General features: G+C 28.5%; 1 protein-coding gene across 5 annotated transcripts in view; it reads left to right on the top strand.

Annotated features, from left to right (window-relative positions):
• LOC123259392 (pikachurin-like) overlaps window positions 1–25,011 on the top strand; it is a 108,093-nt gene that overhangs the window by 43,556 nt on the left and 39,526 nt on the right. For all 5 annotated transcript variants that reach the window (XM_044719879.1, XM_044719875.1, XM_044719878.1 and 2 more), the window contains 3 exons: window positions 3,481–3,722; window positions 3,967–4,195; window positions 21,320–21,521. In XM_044719879.1, the coding sequence (XP_044575814.1) occupies window positions 3,481–3,722; window positions 3,967–4,195; window positions 21,320–21,521 (673 nt within the window). The remainder of the gene's footprint in view (window positions 1–3,480; window positions 3,723–3,966; window positions 4,196–21,319; window positions 21,522–25,011) is intronic.

Raw genomic sequence — 25,011 nt, 5'->3', positions numbered from 1 at the left:
ACCAGCCACAATAAAAAAAAGTTTTTTGAATTATTTCTACGTAATTAATCAGTCTAATTCTTCATAATATTGAATGTTTGTAGGACAAATTTAGTATTGAAGGGGAAATATTTTTTAAAAGTTTAGTGGTCGAACTGAAATTCGACTTTAAGTATACCGCGGTAAGAGAGGATTTTTTTATGTCCCACCAGTCACACTCAGTCGAATGATAATTACGATAAACTTAAAAAGTAATGGAGGTTTTGACAAAGGGATGTTGTTAATTAGTTATTCTTCTATATTATAAGATAAATTTTACTATAGTATAAGTATCAGTCACATAATTATACACTGATAGAAGGATTTATTTGTATTAAATAATATTTGCTAATAGTTAACAAATCATTTATTAGAGACCAATTTTTAGTATTAAACAAATATTTCTTAGTATTTAAAAAGATTTGTTTGTATTTAATAAATCTGATATTTATTTATTAAATATTAATAAATCTTTTTAAATACTAAAAGATATTTGTTAAGGACTAACAAATGGCTTCTAATAAATGATTTGTTAAATATTAACAAATCTTTTTAACTATAAACAAATCCTTCTATCAGTGTAGCTTACTAGCTGTAACTCGCCCGCTCCGCTGGGCACTTTAAAGAATTGCATTTTTAAATCTCGACTTGAAATTTAATTAGAGTATTGTTTTGACTTGCATATATTCCCAATTCTATCGAATTGGCATGCATATTTTATCCATGTAATTATTCTAGCTAATATTCATTGTAACTTTCAATGTGCAATCATTATAACATTCCCGTATCTTTCTTAACAAAATGAATGATAATTGATATGAAAAAAAAAAATTTGTAATGAGCATTAAAAATTTCAGTTAAAGAAATTGCAGGTCTCATAAGTGAAGAAATCTGCCTAGTATATAAACATAACCAATAGAATTAAAAAATTTATTTTAAACAAATGACAATCGAATAGAATAAATTTAGTTACAATAAAAATTCATTATTTTTAAGTCAAAAAAATATGGGTTCCGGATAAGTATAATTACCATCATATCATATACTAAAACCTTCTCCGAAACACGCTGCGTCTTATGATATAAGTATTATTCCGATCGGTTCAGTAGTTTTCGCAGTATAACCGGACAAAAAAACCGGCTCTCTATTTATTAATATAGATAATTGATGGAATTTCAGAATCAAATGTCCCAGCAGTCACTATGGAATGCCTCAAAATTTTTTAAGATTTAATAAAAAATTTTTTCTTGTACAAAATCTTTAACTAAGCTTAAGGGGTTATACGCAGTTGCAAAGCTAAAAAAACAACATTTTTTTATGAATTTTTTCTAGACACAGTTTTTAATTATCAATTACAAATGATGGTAATTTAAATAGAGCCTACTTTCAAGAATACAATAGCGCGTCAATCATGTAAAAATATAAATGTGCACCGCTCCTGTAGAAGATGTTCTGAACGACCTCTAAAAAAAAGGCGCTTGGCGGTGATCTCCATTTCGGTGGTTTGGATTATCTGAAATCAAAAAATATGGTGAATTCTTTTACAGGATAGATTAATGCAGGTATTGAGCGAAGGAATAAGAAAAATTTTGATTTTGGACAAAATGGCGTCTATTTGTAAAAAATTTTTCGTTTTTGTTGAAAAACAATTTTCCAAATTGTTAAAAAAAAAATAGTAATAATTTTTTTGAATCTTATTCCTTCGTCCAATACCTGCATTAATTTATCCTGTAAAAGAATTCACCATATTTTTTGATTTCAGATAATCCAAACCACCGAAATGGAGATCACCGCCAAGCGCCTTTTTTTTAGAGGTCGTTCAGAACATCTTCTACAGGAGCGGTGCACATTTATATTTTTACATGATTGACGCGCTATTGTATTCTTGAAAGTAGGCTCTATTTAAATTACCATCACTTGTAATTGATAATTAAAAACTGTGTCTAGAAAAAATTCATAAAAAAATGTTGTTTTTTTAGCTTTGCAACTGCGTAAAACCCCTTAAAATTAATAATATCTTAAAAAATTTTTAAAAATAAATAAATCCTTGAATAAACGCATTTAAATTATCGTCTGTTAGTCATTGATGTAAAGAAAAAGAGGATGAGAGGTTTTACGTCCCCTAAGTTAGCAGAACTAAACCCGGAGACAGGCTCATTAAATTCTGAGTGGCGAAAGATTCTCTCAGCGAACGATTTTCCGGCAAATTGCCCATTTTACCTTTACTTCTTCTCGCGACAAAGTAGTGTCTCTTACTGTTCTCTTGCTGGAAAGAAAGAATAAGAAAATAATTCGAGAGCGACGGTTTGTCTGAAATAAGAAAAGTTAAGTTAATTTTGCTCATCTTTTAACTCGGAGAAAAATATCCATATATATATTATATATATATATTTTATTTAATTAATGGGAAAATTCAATCTTCTGTTTTTTCAGAAACAAAAGCGTCGAGTCGTCTGATTGTTGTTATTTCCATTTTTTCCGGTCCCCTATTCTCGAGTAGTATATAGTCTAAGAGTTTTTACAGTATTTGTAAGGAAAGTGCACTTGTCTATTTTTCATTCACAACACAGAAGTGGTCTCGCGATACTACCCTAGCCGAGGAGGTGAGGGCGAGGGTACGGTGATAAAAGATACCGTCTACGGGTAGTTCTATTGTTCCATTGTTGCAATACGCGGTTGTGTCGTTCCCGAGTGGAATGCATCGGTACTGTTCTATCGTTTACGTTTTATCGGATAAACTTGTAGTCGCAAAGAGTACTGAGTGCTGAGTTAAGAGATTCGAAAACACTCTACGTCTATCCAAACACTCAACTGACCACGGTCTCGCTGTTTCTTAAAATTATTTTCCTCTGATGCAATCCACAAGATCGATTTCAAATTAAGCGACTTTATCGGTACGGAAAAAAAACTCACCTTTTCAATAATAAAGTAGAAAAAATACCGCGTGGTCATTTGAATAAATAGATTTTGAATTGAAATAAATAAAAACTCGGATTAAAATGAATTGAGGGGTCGATCCTGATGGTGGGACTTGATTAAATTATTTGAATAAAGAGGAAATAGACGAGAGGCTAGGGGTCTTGCGCTCGAATTTATTTAAGAGCTTTTATGGGGAAAATTTGAATACAAGTGTAGTCGGGTTTTTAATGAAAATTATTTTTTTTATTTATGGTTAGTAATAATTAAATAGTAAAAAAATTATTTTAATTTAAATCATAAAATTTTTATGGATAGAATTAATAATAATAAGTTAATTAATTTGAGTTATAAAAATTATTTGAAGAAATTTTTTTAATTAAATAAAAAATTAAATAAAAAATTTTTTTAATTAAATAAAATTTAATCTAGAAAAAATTTATTGATTCAAAAATTATTTTTATTTGATGGAAAAAAAATTTAGTCTGTTAATTTTTTTTAGGGTAAATTTTTCAATTAATTAATATATTGTTTTATTTATTCTAGAACTAAATTCAACATCACCCTCGACAGCTGATTTAGCAGACTCATTTGACGACAACAATGACAGCGATGAGGAATCAGAAATAACAATCGACGGTAAAGAAAACATTTACTACATGCCTGGGTCATTATTTACAATACGGCTGGACTCACTGCGAGAAAAATTAAATCTTACAGACATAAAAAGCCCCCAGGATTTGTCTAATGAAATTCCGAACGATCCCATCAGATTTCCGACGTCAGAGGTAATTAATTTCCTTTGTTTATATTTTTTATTATTTTCTCCAATAACTTTTGAGAAATAGAAGTAAAATAAATGCCGTTCAATTTTTTCATTAAATTCCCGTTAAAATGAAACATCAAAGGAAATTAGGTGAAAATTCAGTGCAATATAAAAGTTGTAAAGGAAGAAAATAAAATATTTCTATACGAAGAAAAAAAATACATATAAAAAATTTTCTTTTAATCTAGAACGTCGTTACGTTTCAGAGCCCCAACTTGGAGCAGAAACTTCCGGTAACAACGGAAAGCGTCGTGACAACGGAGCCTGCTTGTTCGCTGGACTGCGGAGCTGCGGGAAATTGTTACATCGAGCAATTTCGCAGCGACGAGGAAAACGGAGATGTTACTCGTATTGACGACACAAGACCAAGGCGGAGCTCTTACAAACAACGTTGTCAGTGTCCACTCGGTAGAACTGGCGATCGATGTCAAAATGGTTTGTTGATATTTCATTATTAATCAATTTTGCCTCTACGTTTATTCAATATATATTCACATTTTATAATGAAAATATTATTATTATTATTAAATGATTATAAAAAAATTTTATTGAAAAATTTCACATCTAAAAATTAAAAAAAATTGCAAGCACAAACTTTTTTTGAATATTTTTTAATAAAAACCAAAAAAATGGTCATTTTTATTTTTTTTTTTTTTAGTTTTGAAAATAGCTTTATTTATCATTAGGCTTGTTGTTACATAACAAGGTTATATATTTTGTTATTCTAACGATTTTATAACTTTTACCTATCTTACGACTCAAAAATTATTTTGTTCTTTATATATCTTATGTTTTCTTCTTACATAGAGTTTCTAATTTATTTTCGTGGTTAAAATTAACAAAAAATCCACTAGACAAATTTAACTTACATACTATCTTAAGCGTAGACAATAATTTATTTAACTTCAGTATATTTACATTATATACATTAGGGTGTGCCAAAATACAAGTTCCGTGATAGACCTCTTAAAATTGGAATTTTGAGTTCCGTTTTTAACAGGAATTGTGTTTGGGCATTTCCTCACATATTTTCAGCGTAAGGGATTTATTTGATTTTCATATAATTTTTTAACCTTTTAATGTTCTGGAAGCGCAATGATCTCAGTGCGAGCTGTTAGGGGAGAGAGCCAATCATAGACCGTTATGCGGTTGTGTGAAAGACGGTTTAGTTGTAGTAGTGTGTCCATGCTTCCCTTTCTACTACTTTTCTGGCCCCCTCTCCAAGAAAAATACTATAGCTCTCTCACTTAAAGAAAAAGACATATGACTCGAATTAAGAGTGGGGATTCAAGGCCGAACATTAAAGGGTTAATAGGAGTTTTGGCCAAATTTTGAAATTTGAAATTTCAGCAAAAATGCCTAAACAAAACTCCTTTAAAAAAATTCTATGATAATCAAATAAATCCCTTACGCTCGAAATTTGTCAGGAAATGCCCAAACACGACTCCTGTTAAAAGCGGAACTCAAAATTCCAATTTTAAGAGGTCCATCACGGAAGTTGAATTTTGGCACACCCTAATATACATGGTTATTGCTTGTTTATGAATTAAATGCAAGTGAGAGTTATTTAAGTAGGAATTGGTTTGGGAGCTTATGTTTTATTGTATTTTTATTTTTATTTCACTTCGGTCTTAAATACTTGAGCCTTACCTTTCTAAGTACGAGTTAATATAGCGCTTATGAGACACCTAGCGGAAATTTGATGCAATTAAAAATTAAAAAAAAAACTTTATTATTATTATTATCATTTTTTTTTTTTTTTTTTTTTTTTTTAAGAAGAAGAAGAAGAAAAAAGTGTCTAGCTCTAGTTCTAGCTGCCAATACAAATGTCCATAATCGTGAGATGTTGATATTCCAAGGACGTGTTATGCAGGATAGATGAGACACGTGTGTTGTTTAACATTACAGTGACACGTAATACTCGTAAAGGGCGTGTAGTGTGTGCGAATGTAGAGTGAAAAAGTCGATTTTTCTGTTCTAACTCTACTATTTTCCTTATTTTCTTTTTTTTTTTTTTTTCGCTTTTATTATATTTCCACGTAACCCTCCATTAGTATGGAGTTATAAGTCTTCCAAAGCTAGCTCTCCGGTCGTGTTTATAGGTGACCCTGCAGTATTTTCCCACTGGTGATGTAATGTTATGTGAGAGCTCGAGTAGTAGACTTCAACCGAGAATAGTACGTCTACTGTTTAGTTGTGTGTATAGTAGTTCTATGAAGATATTTAATGGTTTAAGAGGGTTCACGGATGGATTGCTTCATAAAATTATAACACAAAAAAAATTTTTTGATAAAATAAAATAAAATAATTAAATTAACAATTTGGAATAAAATAATACAAATTTAATAATTAATTATGCTTTTTATTGAATCTTATTCATTATAAAAGCTCGACAATCAAGAAAAGAAACATAATTATAATTATTGAAAGCAGCCCTAATAGTATATTACATACCTAGGCCAGTAAAATAAGAAAAGTCTCAGATCACATGTAATTGTTGGCCGAGGCGAAGCCGAGGTTGACAAACATGTGATGGCTTTACTTTTTACTGACCAAGGTGTGTATACTATTTTTCTGCTCGACGTAGCCGGAATGTGGCAACTTTGTTTAGCGCAGCGGCCAGAAAGTTGCCACTTTCCGGCCGGAGGGCAGAAAAATTAATTAATTAAATTGTTAAGATATTTATGGCTTTAATTTATTTGAACAATGCGTATCTCCTAATCCCGAAAGTTCGTGTGAGCTTTTATCACTTGACCACGTGAAGCTTCACACTTCGAACGAGAAAGTTGCTTGCTCGTTAGGCACGTGCGTGCCCCGAGGCAAACTTATGTCGTTATGAAACTAACTGAGAAAAATAGCCAACGAAACTCGAGAAAACAACAAGACAAACTTGGAATTCCTAAATTTAAAACTTAAATTTAGTCGAACAAAATTTTCCGTTAGATCCCCGCACGCATAAAACGATTTTGTTGAAATAACAAAAGACGGGATAACTGAAAAATTTGTTCTGGTAACAAATGAGTGTAGTTATAGCAACAAATCCATTAGTTGCAGTAATAAAATGTTTCAAACCAATTTGTTAATTCACAAAATCAATTTGTTGCCCTAACGAAATCATTTTATTGCTGTCACAAAATGACTTTGTTGCTGTTACAAAATGATTTTTTTGCAATAACAAAACTAATTTGTTGCTAAAATATTTTATAAATCAGCTATAGCTGATTATAGCATATTTTTGAATTATGTATTCTCTTGATTACTTTAACAAATTGTCTTTGTTACTCCAACAAATTCTCTTTGTTATTTTAATAGCATAATTTTGCTGTTTCAACAAAAAAATTTGTTATATCAACTAAAGTATTTTGTCGAATCAACTAAAGGGGCCATGAAAGAAGATTTGATAACATTTTTATGAGATGATTTTTGGTACATTGTTTTGAGCTAAATTTTGGACAGTTTTTAAACAAATTTAAACCACATATAAAAAATATAATAATAAAAGCAGGGAACTAATTTATATATGAAATTTTTACAAAAAAAAAAATTAATTCAAAAGAATAATATCCACTTGTTTATTGATAATTACATTCGGTGCTTTATTATTAATAATTGTGATTATAAATAATCGGGTTTATAAATTTTTTATAACAGTAGTGACAAAGAATGCAGGGAACTCTTTTTTATAATCATTGTTTCCATAAAATAAACAAAAATTCATTATTTGGACGTAGATTTCTGTAGGCTGTATAAAGTTGCGATTTTTCTTATGAATTAATTTTTTTTTTTTGTAAAAATTTCATATATAAATTAGTTCCCTGCTTTTATTATTATATTTTTTATATGTGGTTTAAATTTGATTAAAAACTGTCTAAAATTTAGCTCAAAACAATGCACCAAAAATCATCTCATAAAAATGTTATCAAATCTTCTTTCATGGCCCCTTAAAATTTTTGCTATGATAACGAAACTGTTTTGTTGTTATAACATATCAATAATTTTTTTATAACCTAAATTTTGTTATTTTAACTTATAATTTGTTATTCCTATGTTAACAAATTCATTTGTTACCACAACATACACTGAGAGACAATTTTATTTAATATTAATAAAAAAGTTTATTTGGACTTGAAAAGAAAACTTAGTTAATATTAATAAAATTATATTTCATATGAATAAAATTTTTTTAGTATTTAATAAAATTTTCTTAAATACTAATATACACGGAAAAAAGTAAACTGTAATAAATAACAGTCGATTGATAATAAGTAATGATCAACTGCTAAAAATTACCATTTCAAACAGTAAAATCGTGATTTTACTATTCACTTTATAATATTTACCATTTAATCGTTACAATTTACTCTTTACATGGAAGAAAATACTATTTCAAACAGTAATATTCGCTATGTAAATGTCTAAAATGTTAAAGTATAATAATTAAGAATTCAGACTTTGATATTTATCATTTCGTACCTAAAAAATGATCTTATGATATGCAAAAAGTATAAAATAAAGTTAGTAAATTTCTAATACAAGCAACGTCAATATTTACAAAGTAAAATGGTAAATTTTAAACGCAACGCTAAAAATCAAACTGTAATTATTGACTTGCTTGGACTGGTAAAATGTATATTTTAAAAGTATAATATTTACTGTTTCAAATGTTAAATTCTTCTTGAGTGAGACCCCCTTCTCTTTCATCTAAGTTCCCTTTCTCCTCATAATATGGACTATCCTATAATAAAATTGAGATCCTATATCCTATAATAAAATTGAGATGAAATGTATGTGGCATCAAACTATTCGTAACGTGATTGGTCAATTATATCATAAGCATGAAAATATATGCAAACTCTATAGTCAAGGCGCGCGCTTGCGCGCGTAAATTTAAATTTAGTATATTAAAATGGCAATTTTTACTGTTTGAAACTGTAATTTTTTAAGATGAAAGAGTCGTTAGGGGGCGTCCATTAATTACGTGAGGTGTTCTAGGGGGGGAGTGGATCATGCTGAATCTTACCAAATCTCACTTAGGGGGAAGGGGGGGGATCTTAACAAATATCACGTAATTTTTTCTCTAGCAGAAACAGTGTAAAATTGCGTGAAAAAGTATCTCTATAATAAAATATGGCCAAATTTGACACAATAGTGTTTGTCGTATTCGTCTGAACCCTGCAGAGCAGTAAAGTAGCGCTCGATTGTTTAATTTGATTATTGATCGATAGGATTCACTAATTTTTTAGGTATAGATTTCTTTAGAAATCTATCGGTGGTAGCCGGTCTCATGTCGTAATTTTAATACAATTTTGTCATAATATGTTTAATTATCTTCAATTTAAACTATTGTTCGTCGACTTTTAATACTTTTTTCAATTTATTTCGTAGTTGAGAAAATTAAAAAAAAATCAATAATAAATTAAATTTTAGCTTTTATCATCAAATGACTTTTATATGTAAAAAATCCTATTTTTTAGGTAGATGTCTTTAAATATCTATTTGCTGTAGTCAGTCTCATATCGTTATTTGCAAAAATATAATAAAAAATAAATTTTAGGACATTACGGCCTTTTAATAACGTGTTTTTTTCAATATTCAAACAAGAAATCTACCTATCCATGTCGGGTGTAGCCGAATGGCACTTTTTTTCTCAATAATCCAACCCGTTTACAGCCAAAACATAAATTTTGAATAATCTCGCGTGAGATTAGGGGAGGGGGGAGGGAGTTGAGGAAAATCTGACGAAATCTTATCAAGGGGGGAGAGGGGGTTAAAAAATTCTCAAAAATGCCTCACGTAATTTATGGACGCCCCCTTATTTACTATAGTGACAGCTACTAATCACTTATTTTGGATATTAAATTATAAATTATGGCTTTTATACTTTCTACATTAAGTTCTGTAATATTTATATTTTTGCCACCCCGATGTCCGCTTTACTATACTGTTTGAAACTATAAAAATTAACCGAATCCGAGTGAATATTACAGTTTACTTTTTTCCGTGTATGTTTATTAAGATAGCCACGAGCGTCGCTTTCATTTGCTGTCATTTATACGAATATTAAGTCATTAAAACAAATCTAATCTCAAAAAAAAATTAATATTCATCAATTAATTATATATAATATATTCAAATATATTTTCACAGTAAAATCTTTTAATAAATATCTCAATAAATAAATAGTATAAAGATTTTTCAACGAGACATCCTAATCTAACCTACTTGTTTACTTCCCCTTCCCCTTTATTAGCCAAATAAACGTTTTATTAAATAATAATAAAATTTTATTACTATTAAATAAAATTTTCTCTCAGTGTATCTTAGGTTATCTTAACAAAATTTTTTTCTGCGTGCGGAAATAAATTAAATTATCGGATTACACAATAATGATTAAAAAAAAAAATTGGAATGGACTTAACCGGTAAATCCGACAAGCAAATGATGAGAAGAGTGGACAGAAACGAAAGGACTGGCGTATCAGTAACGTGAATCGTTTTCCAATAATTTGACATTTCTTCTTTTATATTTTTTATTTTTAATGTTTCCTTGTAGTGTCTCTCAAATCGATTTGATCCTCTCATTTATTCCTTATAGATTTTCTAGTGGGAAAATGAAAAGATCCTCGTTATCTATTCCTTTCTTTGAATTTTTTTAGTCTACTCGGTGCTCGGTACTCCATTTTATTTCACTTTTTTAATACCCAATCGGATTTATTTGGCTTCTATAAATTCTCTACCAGCGTTTATTTTATTTTTAGTTTTTCCAATCGACCACTGCGAAATCGTTAGTTTTTTTTTACCGATTTTTAATTGATAGTAATTATAATTATTATCGGGGTATTGAAATTATTATTGGACGTATTAATATTTATTTTAATTAATTTGTTGCCTTCGAGCATTAACTCGGATAATTAGTGATGATATTAATTGTTATGATTTATATAATTTCATACGAATGAGATGTAATTTTCAACGCTTACTGTATTTGGTTCATTATCTTTTCACGAATGATATTAAAAAAAATAATAAATAATTACACTTACACAGAAAAAAAGGTTTACTTGAGCCAAGAAAATATTTTTCTTCCTAATTATTTTCTTGAGCGAAAAAAAAATTTTTTTTTGACAAGATATTTCACTTATTCCAACTAAATTAATTCTCTTGCTTTAAGAAATATGCATCTTGATCCAAGAAAATTTATTTAAGTCAAGAAAATCGTCTTGTTTTGAGAAAATTCAGCCTCTAGCTCCAAAAAATTTAGTTCTTGATGGAAGTAAATTTTATTGTATTGAGAAAATTTCTCTCTTGCTTCAAAAAATTAAATATAAAGATAGAAGTAAATTTTTATTAATATTTTTATTGATTAACATGTCAAATGGGAAGATCAAATAATATTTCATCATTTTTTTTTCATTCAATATGTATAATTACACGCTAAAATAATATAAAAAAGGTATCAAATATTCGAGAGAAAAATTTTCTTAAGGTGAGAAAATTTTTTTCTCAGCTAAAATAGGTGGCGCTGCTTCCCTAAAGTATCTAAAAATCTTGATCAAATATAAAAATTTATTGTATCAAGTATTTATGATAATTTGAATTAAGAAAAAATTACTTCCACTAAGAATAAAATATCAAGAAAAATTTTTACTTTGGCCAACTCAATTTCGCTCTTCCTTCAGGCACCCAAAAATTTTCTTGAGCCAAGAATTTTGTCCTCCAGTCAAGAAATTTTTCTTTCTGTGTACATATACGATATAAACTTTTATTTTATGTAATATTTTTATATTTTGCCTTGAGTCACGTAAGCCGTAAAATAAATAGCGAAGTGTCTTTTCTTACATTTTTTATTTTGTATGACCTGTAACAAATAACAATTTGCCTTTACTTATATCATGAGCACTGAAGACTGAGGCAGCCAACACAAGGGTCCGTGTTCGATCCCAGTAAAGCGATATCCACGCTACTATGCGCCGGATACTTTGCTAGCGAAGGGTTCAAGAGTGTCATACTTCGCAATAGTTTCAAAAGGGTCGATCTTCTTTGCTTCTTGCTCCTTTGTACTTCCTTACCTGAGCCCTTCTTCGGGTATTAACTCGGATAATTGTTATAACGTAATTCAAAACAAGGTTGTAAAACTTTAATTGTCTTACTCTCGTTAAATGTTACTTATTTTCATGTCCCTAATGGAACTATTAATCCTTGTAAAGTTCCTCTATATTTTACATTCAATTATTTTATCCTTAGTTTAATTCTCTAATAAAATTTATTGTTTCAAAAAAATTTTGCTTGTTTAAAAAATAAAAAAAAAATAGACAACAAATTATTTTGCTAATACAAACTTTACAAATCTTCGGACCACGTTGTGATTGTTTCAATTTATTTCTAGCATACAGGTCTATAGAGATGCAAAGGCATCTGTGCATAGAGCTAGATATTAGATAAATTATCCTAATTTTACAAAATATTTAAAAATATATATAAAAATACAAAATACATAAATAGTTTGAGAAATGTTAATATTGCACAAATTTCTTGTACTATTACAATGACAGATTCTTAATCCAATCTTTTATCTTATAGTTTAGTGTTTTTTTACTACAATTTAATATCTTAAGATCATTAGGTAAAAGGTTAAAATATTTTATTGCAACATAGTAAGCGTTCTTTACGCTAATCCTTTTATTAATTTTAGGGAGAGATATCGACTTAAATCTTTTTTATTTTAACATTTTCAGAAGCATTGACTAAAAATAAGTACGAATTTACTCATAAATACGCGACAGTTGTTTTATAATTGTTAATATAGCCCATAAATTAATTTATAAATAATCAGTTTGTACAAATAATAACTCAAATGGCTGGTTATATAATATAATTAGATCCGAGTTTCAATGGGACTTTTGAAGAGAAATCGATTAAAATTAATTATTCATATCCTCAGGTTCAATTCCAACGGACACTAGAATTTTAGTATAAATTAATAATCCAGATACTCTTTAGATATTTTGTTAATCGATATACTATTTCAGTTCACGTTTCCGACCAGTGCTTTGTTTGAAATACTAAATATACTCGGTATAAAATAATACATGCTTGTACAAATTTAAATTGTGCTTCTTAAAAGAACAATTCGATAGAAATAGAGTGATTTATTGTTAGAGTAGATACTCGTGATATAAGTTGCTGACATGACCTTATAAAAAGATTTTATATATCCATAAATCGCCTGACATGAAAATTTGCCGTATTAGAATACGGTCATATATTTCCAGGTATAATTTTTTATCCTAGTTTCGAAGTTTTCCGACAGATGGCGTATTGTCGCTAAATTCTCTCTCTACAAGAGAGTATAATTTGATATTATACGTATGGAAATAAAAATCTTTTTTTTGACTCTTTTAAAAAGCTTATCTTAAATTAATTGTTAGTTTAATTAATTGGCAAACTAATTTTTGATTAGAAAAAAAAATAATAATTGATATTCACATTTTTAGAAAAAATTAAAAAAAAATTTTTTGCAGTTAATCAATTTTCTAATTTAAAAATTTTTTCTTAAATTAATTAAAAAAAAAATTGTTTTTAATTTTTATTAAATTGCGCTGGGGGGAAAAAATGAATTACACAAATAATATTTAATATTAACTATTAAATTTTTTTTACAATGTTTTATATTTTAATTGAATAATTTTTTTTATAAAAATAAAAAATATACTAAATTCTTAAAAATTGATAAATAATTCTAAATAATTTCCTACGTAAATTTTATTAAACCATTAAAATCTCCGAACTTCTCTTCTGCGTGTCCATTAAATGAAAACCAGTTTCAGCAAGAACAGAAAATGTTTTTGCAATTATCCAGCGGACAGACCAAATTTATCGGTACCGAAGATTGGGGTTTATTATTAATTCTGATCAGGAGTAACATTGAATCTTGGGTCTGTGGTGTAGTGCATTGCAAAAATAGACTAGTGTATGTATATTAGAAGCGTATAAGAACAATAGAGTGTAGGAAAAGCTTTCGAATCGCGTGACTGAAAATATACTACCGGGAAGTCGGCTGCAAAAGTATTGACGAAGCAATTATCGTTTGGGTGTGTACAACGCTTTACGAGCAATGTCTTTGGGGAATAGCAAACTCGTATCTTGGCAACAACTCCCGACGCCCAATAATTATTCCTCGCCCTTTCCTTACGCTCCGCTGCGTGTTTTATGTGTCTTTAGGAAGAAAAAAAAAAAAAGAAAATAAATAAAGTTAAACAAGTAAAGTCCATCCGTGTCTCTATATTCCTTCATGCATATTCCAAGTTTCTCCGTCAGTTATAATTACTGCTTATCAGTCAGAAGTCTTCTTCAGACCAAATAAAACTTCGCTCAAAGCTTTCAAAATAAAATTCTATATTTTTATATTGAAAAAAAAAAAAAATCGATAATTTTTTTTTCTGAACGAAACTTTGATATGTTTATTCTCCATCAAAGTTTATTTAGATTTTTTTTTTTTTTTTTAATATTGACGAAGGAAGATTGAACGGTATATTCCATTGAGGTCGCTGACAGTAATTCGCGTGCACCTGTGGCACATTGACGAGAATGAGGACTATAGTGTAGCCATCAGCTATGAGTACTAGCCTTACCCTGTTCGGCATGTGACTAGGTGACTCGACTACACGAGCAGTAGCGTGGAGTAGGCAAATCGATACTCTTCTGTGAAGCTTCTGTTGGACCAGGCGGAAAATTCTATTGTGTGGCACACAACTAGTAAAACAGCCAAAGGAGAGAGGAGATACAAAAGGTCCACTGCTACTCTGCTCGACTTGGTCATATCTCGCCGGATTAAATTCTATAAAAATATATATCAAAATATATATTTTTATCGTCAAAGGAATACCGTATTTTCTGGCATATTTAACTCGGGAGATAAAAAGTTTCACTTTCTTTTTTTATTTCGGGGGATAGAAAAGTCAATGGTATATTGTAATATACTTTTAGAGAAGATTATTTTATTAGAGCTATAAAAAGCTTGTTTGAAGTGTTAAATGTTTTATGTAAAAAAAACTTTTAGTTATTAATTTGTATAAAAATAAAATATTCATTAAAAAAATTTTTATGTGCTCATATAAAAAATTTTATACATTCACATGTGGCCGGATATGGATTAATATATTCATACATAATTTTTTATCTGGTCTAATATGTCTAATATGATCATATATTTTCACATAAAATTTTTTTATTCGAGGTAGTTTTGAAATTTTCCGACAGATGGCACATGGTCGCTAAAATGTCTCGTAATTAAAGAGTTATTTTTTTTTAAATAAAGTTTTAAAATAAAAACAATTTTTTTTCACCTTTTTAAAAAGCTTATCTCTCATTAGTCTTTAATTTAATTAACTTAAACTATTCGATAATAAATAAAATATTATTTTTAGAATTTAGTTTTTATTCTCACATACATTGATAAAAAAATAACTTGATTGAATAAAAAAACTATTGAACCAAAAATACTATTTTTTATCAGGTTTAATATGGTCATATATTTCCACACATAATTTATTTATCCGAGATAGTTTTGAAATTTTCCGACAGATGGCTCATGATCGCTAAAATGTCTCGTAATAAGAGAGTTAATTTTTTTAAAATAAAAACAATTTTTTTTCATCCTTTTAAAAAGCTTATCTCTGATTAGTTTTTAATTTAATCAATTATTTTATTGACGTACACTATTTGATAATATATAAAATATTAATTTTGAAGTATAGTTTTCATTCTCGCATGCATTGATAAAAAAATAACTTGATTTAATAAAAAAATTATTGAACCAAAAATACTATTTTTTATCAGGTCTAATATGGTCATATATTTCCACACATAATTTTTTTATCCAAGGTAGTTTTGAAATTTTCCGACAGATGGCGAATGATCGCTAAAATGTCTCATAGTAAGAGAGTTAATTTTTTAAAAATAAAGTTTTAAAATAAAAACAATTTTTTTTCACTCTTTTAAAAAGCTTATCTCTCATTAATTTTTAATTTAATTTACTATTTAATTAACTTACACTATTCGATAATAAATAAAATATTATTTTTAAAGAATAGTTTTTATTCTCATATACATTGATAAAAAAATAACTTGATTAAATAAAAAAATTATTGAATCAAAAATATTATTTTAAAAAGCTTGATTATCTTGACAAGTATAAAAATTATTGATCTAATAAATTATTTTTGGTTCAAATAAATCCAACTTGATTTAAGAACTTTTTTCCTTGATTAAAGATAAAAATATTTCTCTCAATTATAAGTCATAATCATAGGCGAGTGTTGTGAAATCAAAACCACCGAGTTGGTAATGTAAAAATTTCTCCGTGAATTTTTTACAGTAAAAAACGACACGAACATAATAAATAATAAAAAGCAGGAGTAAAAAATTTTTAATAAAGAGCACGAGCAACTCGGCAGTAAAACCCGGATAGGAGCAGTACATAATGATAAAAACCTTTTTTACGATCGCTCACTAGATAGTCGCAATAGCAGCTATTAGCATACGAGTTCTCGAACGACACGTTCTGAGAACTAGTGGTATAGTTCCGTCGTGGGTTGGAACGGGGAACTGGAACTAGGAACCTAGTAGCTGGTAGCTGGAAGTTGACGTATATAACCGACCGGTTTGTCATGCTAAAGTAGAGACTCAGAGACCTGGTAGTGATCCCTCTGGCTTTAGGTAATTTGCATAAAAGCTCGCGGGCTGCATGACGATCGATAGTTTAATACGAGTGCAAGAAAGAGCTTTGTGAGAAGTCAATCAAAGGGATGTTTCGAGTAGCGATACTATACCAAACCCGGTCTTTCTCGAGCGTCAGTTTGTTAAGTACTGAAAACCTTTTGACTTTCCCCTTCCCCGGTCTCCGCTCTTTGCAAACTCTCAGATATATTTACCTGAATAATTCATCAAAACGTTTAATGTAATTTACGTCAATTAATTTCTATTATTCATCAACATTAATTAACTATTATTTTTTTGCTTCTGGGAATTTATAAACCATTTTTTTTAATTTATCCACTTCATGGGTGTATTTATATCAAGGATGAAGGATTCTTCATTCTTTTTCCTTCGGAATTTTATTTTTGGGTAATTTGTTGAGCAATTAAATAATTCTTGGAGTGGGTGGTTGGAAAACTCAGCTCTACTTGGCTGCTCTTGACAACCGGCAAATATTTAAGTTGAGGACCGAGATGGTAGATGGAAAATTTATGCGCTTGTTTTTAGGAAATTATACAAAAATTTTTTTGTTAATTTAGATGTTATTATTAATTAGTTTTTTCGATATTTCATAAAAGTTCTGTATAAAAAAAAATTTCATTAATAAAATACTAAAAATAATTAAATAGTTTGTAAAATATTTTTAATGTATCCAAAAGACGGTTTAAAAAGTTATTTTTATTGATTAAATTTAAGATTATGAAAATTTTATTAAAATTACATTGAAATTTTATCATTTTATTGAAATTTTTTTAATTTATTCGACTAAAGTTTTTTTTTTTTTTTTTTGTAGAATTGGGTTTTTTATTTTAACGTGTTTTTATCTTGTAATTTTACAAATTTCTTATCAGATATATAATCAACTTATTTTCTGTAATTAATTATTAATTTTTGTCGTAGACCTGAAATTCAATTTTAACATATTTTTGTATATTAAAATACCGCTCAATTTAAAAAATTTTTTTACAATGTAAAAAAAATATTTTTTATATATTTTTTGCTATAATTAATTAATTATTTATTGATTTAAGGTTTTAAATTTTAAGTTCTCCGCTATTGCTACCATAATCTATATTTGTAAAAATTTTGTGACCAGTGTATTTGTATGATAAAATGGGTTTTTATGGTCAAATTTGGTATCATTAGAAAAGTCTTGAGCTAGACTTGTGTCCTGTCAAGATTTCATATCATTCTCACCAATAGTCAATTTATGATGATAAGTATTTAGACTGCATTAAAAAATGTTCTATTTCTAGTTACATAATTAAGAAATGACCTTGTATCTTATGAACTATTGACATTTCTAAAAATATAAGCTCATCCCAACGTTACACTCATCAAGACCTTTCATTTGAGTACCCACATCAATTTTTCAAATATTTTATATATTTATATACATATATATATGAAAAATACATCAAAATGCATGTGGGTACTCAAATGAAAGCTCTTAATGAGTGTTACATCGAGATGAGCTTATATCTTTAAAAACGTCAATAGTTAAGAAATGACATAGTATCTTGTCAACTAATGACATTTTTGAAGATATAAGCTCATTCCGACATTACACTCATCGAGACCTTTCATTTGAGTACCCACATCAATTTTTCATATATTTATATATATTATATATATGTATATATGAAAAATATATCAAAAATGCATGTGGGTACTCAATTGCAAGCTCTTGATGGGCGTAACATCAGGATAAGCTTACATCTTTAAAAATATCAATAGTTAAGAAATGACCTGTATTTTGAGTACTATTTACATTTTTGAAGATATAAGCTCATCCTAATGTTATACTCATCGAGAACTTTCATTTGAGTACCTACATCAATTTTTCATATATTTATATATATGTATATATGAAAAGTATATCAAAATGCATGTGGGTACTCAAATGAAAGCTTTTGATGAGTGTAACATCGAAATGAGCTTATATCTTTAAAAATGTCAATATTTAAGAAAGTACGGAGCATTTTAACAATTATCTTGTGAACTATTAACATTTTTATAAAGATATAAGCTCATTCCGACATTACACTCATCGAGACCTTTCATTTGAGTACCCACATCAATTTTCCATATATTTATATATATTATATATATGTATATATGAAAAATATATCAAAATGCATGTGGGTACTCGAATGAAAGCTCTTGATGAGTATAACATCAGGATGAGCTTATATCTTTAAAAACGTGAATAGTTAAGAAAGTACGGTGTAATTTAACAAAAGTCATTATTTAATAAAGCAAAATTTCATTTATTTATAGTTTACAAGTCCCGGCAGTCACATAGTGACTGCAAGGTTGTTAGTTTTGATTATAATTATAGAAAAAATTAATTATTAAATAAAAATGGTCAAATTTTTCTTCCTTGAAAAATTGGCGCCCAACTTGCGCATAGCCCAGCCTGTATACAAAAAAAAATTTCCAATATCAAAATTTGTACAAAATAAATAAATTGACGAATTGCAATACTCATGTTCGAGAGTGATCAGATGATATCCCAAAAATACTAAGAAAATTTATCACTCCTTTATGATAAGTGATAAGACAATGATTACCATAAAATGGTTGGATGTACAGAATGGTGTATAAAAAGGGGCCTAAGAAAAGGGAATTGAAGAGCTGAGATGACGGGTATGTAAAGAAGGCGAGTTTGAGGTTATGGACGAGGAAGAAACAGTAGGTAGTTAAGCGGAATAGAAGTATAAGTCGAAGAAGAAGAAGAAGAAAGTCTGGGGTTAAGCACCGTCTTCGCAAGCTAAGTACGTAACTATAAATGCAGATCCAGTAGGGTGAGGGGTGGACTTGACTCTGAACTCGGGTCTTATAAAAAAGAATAGAGTGGAACCAAAAAAGGTTGGCTTAAGTCCAACCGAGGAAAACTATCTACTATCTACCGGCACTGAGTACTGCCAGTGATGAGGCCGCCGTATGCCGGGTGGCTCTGATTATTTGTCCTCACGTTACAAACTTTCAGGGCAACTTTTAATTGTGCTTTATCACGGTTACATTAATCAACGCTTATAATTACAAGAAACTTGTTACCGGGTTGGTACGGACCTGTGGTACCTGCACATAAGGGAAACCAAGGTGTAATTAGGCATGTAAATTACCTGATAAAAGTATTGTTCATTAGAATAATAAGAATCATATTATTGTTATTGTTATTATGGGGTAATAAAATTATGGAAATTTTTTTATAATATTGTAAGAATTTTTTTAACAAAATAGTGATGAGATTGCTCTTTGGTGTGAAAAAAATTTAGTAAAGCTTCTTAGACGGTTAACTTTTTTTAACACTAAATTTAACTTAGAGGATTATCGTAGAGATATAATTTTCATATACGAATAATTGAAAAATTTTCTGATTTAAAAAATATAAACTTCAAGTATGTCTAAAAATTTTATTATTTACTAGAAAGTGAACAATTTAGTTATCACCATTTTTTTTATTTTTTATTTTAGATATAAAAAATATAAAAAAAATTTTAAGAGGGAACACCAATGTGACGGTCGAAAAAAAAGGTGAATTTCGGGAATTTTTTTGACAGGGAAAAATAAAGGAATTTATAAATCAAGGAAAAATAACGGATCATCTGAAAATAAAAACCTAAATTGATTCTTAATCAGTAAAGATGTACACAGTAAAAAATTTTGCGTCATTGCGTCAAAAAATTTTGTGTTAAATCCAGAAAAGTGTTAAATTAACACTAAAAAATGTTAAATATTTAACATAAAAATTTTTAACACAAAATTTTTTAACGCATTGACGAAAAATTTTTTACTGTGTAGTTATCGTTGCACGTACGAAATTTAGAAAATTTGAATTTTCAAAAAAATGGTGACTGATTGAAAATTTTTCCACTATTTTTACTTTTTTTTCTTATTTCACCCGGCTAAAAAAATCTTAAAAATTAAAATTGAAATAAAAAAGTTAATTTTTTTTTTTCAGAGTTGGAATTGTTCCTATTATGTTAGAGATAAGATTGATATAATAAACAGGACTGATTCCACAATTTATGAAAACATTTCCCACTATCATATGATTTATCGTCATAATCCATAATAATTGTATAGCAAGTAATAAAATATTTTTTCTTCCGAGTAAATTATATTATACTTATTGGATACTGTGTGTTAAATTTCTTAAGAAAAGTTGTTTATATTCGGAATTGTATTATACTCAAAGCCATTGACTTGGCGTAAGCATCTTTGAAACTTGTCGGATAACATTAAAGGTATCTCAAACACTTTTCGGAATCCGGAAACCCGGAGGATTTTATAGCAAGTCAGCAGAAGTAGCAGAGTATCAGACTAGTTTGCTCTCCTACTCTGCTACTGATTTAACAGTCTGCTAGTCTGCTACAACAGATTGTCTGGGAAAATTCTTGTGACCGAAATAAGATCAACAGAAATATTCGTTGTAGTATTAGCAGTGAGGCAGCAGAAAATCGATAGTTAAAACTAAAAGTAACTTTATATATTTGTTTTATTATTTTTTTTTATTGATTTATAGTCCGGGTCCTGAGTCTCCGACGTGTACTTTCCCTCGTCTTGCTCTTCGTTTTCCATACCCCGAGCCAGAAAGTCGAGTGATTGATACGACGTCCGTGCGGGATTTTCGCACCCTCCGATTATTTTACTCGTAACTTTTTAAAAGTTTTACTTTTGGATGAATTTCGTTTTAAATTTTAAAATCCTTGGAATTTTTAATCGATTTATACCAAAAAGATAGATAGATGGATGGATTAATGGTTGTTTTTTTTTTTTTTTATTCAAATTGTTTCAGAGGCAGAAGTTAAGTCACCGAGATTTACGGGGCACGGGTGGCTGGCATTTCCAGCTTTAAAGGCTGCTTATAAACACATTCAGCTAGACCTAGAATTCAGGCCAGAAGCTTGGGATGGCATTCTCATACTTACTGGCGAACGTGATGATCTTCAAGGCGATTTTATGGCTCTTATACTTCATCATGGTTTTATTGAGTTTAGGTAATTATGATTAATAAAAAATTTTAAAGTGAAAAATTTCACATCTAAAAATTAAAAAAAGTTACACGCGGAAATTTTTTTTTGTAGATTTTTTAATAAAAACGAAAAAATTGACATCCATATTTTTATTTCACTTCGATATTAAATACTTGAGCCTTAGCTTTCTAAGTACGAGTAATTGTAGCGCTTATACGACACCTAGCGGAAATTTGACACAATTAAAAATTTTAAAAAATCTTATATTATCTATATTGTTAAGAGAATAAGAAAAATTTGATGTCCAGGGTAGTCATATGATAAAATCGATTTTTTTAGTGAAATTTAGTGTCATTGCAAAGGTCTCGATTTGAATTTGTGCTTTTTCAAGGTGTTATATCATTCTCACCGATAGTCAATTTATTATGATAAGTATTTAGGCTGCATTCAAAAATGCTCTATCTCTAGATACATAATTAAGAAATGACCTTGTATCTTGTGAAGTGTTGAAATTTTTAAAGATATAAGCTAATCCCGATGTTATACTCATCGAGACCTTTCATTTGAGTACCTACATCAACTTTTCATATATTTATGTATATTATATATATGAATATATGAAAAATATATCAAAATGAATGTGGGTACTCAAATAAAAGCTCTTGATGAGTGTAACATCGGGATGAGCTTATATCGTTAAAAATGTTATTAAGAAATGACCTTGTATCTTGTCAACTACTGACATTTTTAAAGATATAAGCTCACCCCGACATTACACTCATCGAGACCTTTTATTTGAGTACCCACATCAATTTTTCATATATTTTATATATTTATATATTTCACAAATACCATACATATAAAATATATAAAAAATGTCATGTGGGTACTTAAATGAAAGGTCTCGATGAGTGTAACATCGAAATGAGTTTATATCTTAAAAAATGTCAATAATTAAGAAATGACATTTATCTCGTGAACTATTGAAATTTTTAAAGATATAAGCTCATCCCTATGTTACACACATCAAGAGCTTTCATTTCAGTACCCACATCAATTTTTCATATATTTATATATCTATATACATATAAGCGAAATACCACTGACTCATCACCAGATCTCCGAAACTATTGGACCGATTTATTTAAAATTTGGCATAGGTACTCCTTTTTCACCGTAGATGAGAGATAAGAAGCGATATTACGGAATTCCTATCGGAAATGGATTTTCACTTATTGACCCCCGCTCATAAAAGAAATGGTCCGTTGCTATGGTTATCGTTGTTATGGTTACCATTACCATAGTTACCATTACCATGGTTACCGTTGCCATGGTAACCGTTACCATGGTTAGCGTTGCCATAGTAACCGTTGCTATGGTTACCGTTACTATGGTCACCGTCACCATGGTTAATGTTACCATAATAACTGTCAAAATAAATAAATTGTAATAACAAATTCGGTTGTCAACTAAATTCAGAGGAATGATTAGAATAAAAGTAGAAAGTTACTAAATACTAATATTCTATACGTTAGGCAAATACATTTTGATTTCAAATTTTATCGATTGTTTGTTGGGATAGTAGGAATTTATAGTCGTACTTTTTTTAAAAAAGACTAGCTAAATCATTAATAACTGAAATAGCTAATATGTATTGTAATGATCATAAAGGATGAACTCCATTATATCATAACACAACTAAATAAAACATAAATTTATTAAGTTGATATTGTTAAATGATTATATTGATTTTAATGATTAAAATTAAAATGGTAAATTGTTTCTGATTTATCTTCTCTAAAATTTCACAACGATATCGTTAAATTATAAAAAACGGTCGATTTAGGTTAATTCTTAATAAAATGAATAATAACAAATATATTTTATAATACCACTTAATTTGTGACGAATTTCTTAATAACAAAGATTAAAAATATTCATTTTTATATTTATAAGCAGAAATAAATTTATTCATGAACTTATCAATGTTAATTTTCAGTCAAATTAATATAATAACATTGCTGTTTATATTTTCAATTAATATGTGATTAATTTCATAATCTTGATTACTAATATTCATATTTTTATAAAAAAAAGGCGCTGAGATAAGAAATAATAATCTGAATCAACAATCTTGATAACGTTATTGAAGTTGGCGCTTAAACAAAAGAATAATAACATATTTATTTATGTAATTTCTTAACAAATTCAGAGCTGTAAAAATAATTATTTTATAGATAAAAAGCGATATAATTTCGTTAAGATTGTTGAAATTAATTATTTTGTTTATATTTTTCGTCTAGGTTACACAATAAAATTTTATTGCATGCCCAGCGAAGCGGGCGGGTATCAGCTAGTATATTATATATATGTATATATGAAAAATATATCAAAAATGCATGTGGGTGCTCAAATGAAAGCTCTTGATGAGTGTAACATCGGGATGAGCTTATATCTTTAAAAAGGTCAACAGTTACGAAAATACAGTGCAATTTAACAAAAATCATTATTTAATAAAGCAAAATTCATTTATTTATATTTGACAAGTCACGGCAGTCACATAAAGACAGCAAAATTACGAGTTATTATTATTGTTTTTTTTAGTATTATTATTGTTTTTGTTTGAATAAATTGAGTAGATAATGTAATAAAGATGAAATGGATTTCATTAGGGTATTATTATTAAATGTAACACAAGCTTTGTATTTCACAACACCTAAATGTATGTTGTGAATTCAATATATGTATAAATATATAGATGTCAGTGCTATACACATGGTTATATAGTTGTTCACGATCTCATGAGAGATGCTCAGTTGATCTCGACGGGAAAACCAATTTGAGTTTGTAACAAGTTCGTTTCGGAAATACGAAACTACTAGAATGCCATCAGGATAATGGCACTTACATTCGCGAAAATTAAAACTCTTATATTTAGTTTTAACTTTTTATTCTATTAAAACAATAATAAAAATTCATCACTTTCTTTCGATCTTTGCTTAAATTTTTTCAACCACTTTAATCAATTTTGTAAAATTTTTATTTCTTAGAAAAAAAAAACTATCTTTCAGAACAACAAAAGTAAACTTAAACTTTCAGTGACTTTTTTGTTACTTCATTTAGAATCTCAACGAACGTTGAAGCACATACGTGTTCGAAGTGATCAGATAAATCATTCTTTTTATAGAAAAAAAATTCAACGCTTCTAAATCATGTCAAAGGATATTTGTAGAAAAAATTTCACTTAGTTTTTATTTTTTTTGTAAAAACACTAAAGAAAATATTTTTTAATTATTTTGTTCATGACCTAATTTTTCTTTTTTTATTTTTTTTTTAAGTGTATTAAGACACCTTTATGTCACCTTTCCTTTCAACCCTTTTGCATGCATACAAACCAGCACAATCCCTCTTTAGAGTCATACAAACTTTTAAATTCACGGGCATTTTTTACACAGACATAAAATTAATAGACAAAATTTTACACGTGGAAAGTGAAAGTGTAATTAAATTTGCG

This window comes from Cotesia glomerata, linkage group LG2, assembly GCF_020080835.1.
Source record: "Cotesia glomerata isolate CgM1 linkage group LG2, MPM_Cglom_v2.3, whole genome shotgun sequence".
NCBI classification, from domain to species: domain Eukaryota; kingdom Metazoa; phylum Arthropoda; class Insecta; order Hymenoptera; family Braconidae; genus Cotesia; species Cotesia glomerata.
The sequence above is the reverse complement of the archived record's forward strand: the minus strand, read 5'-3'. Positions and strand labels throughout refer to the sequence as shown.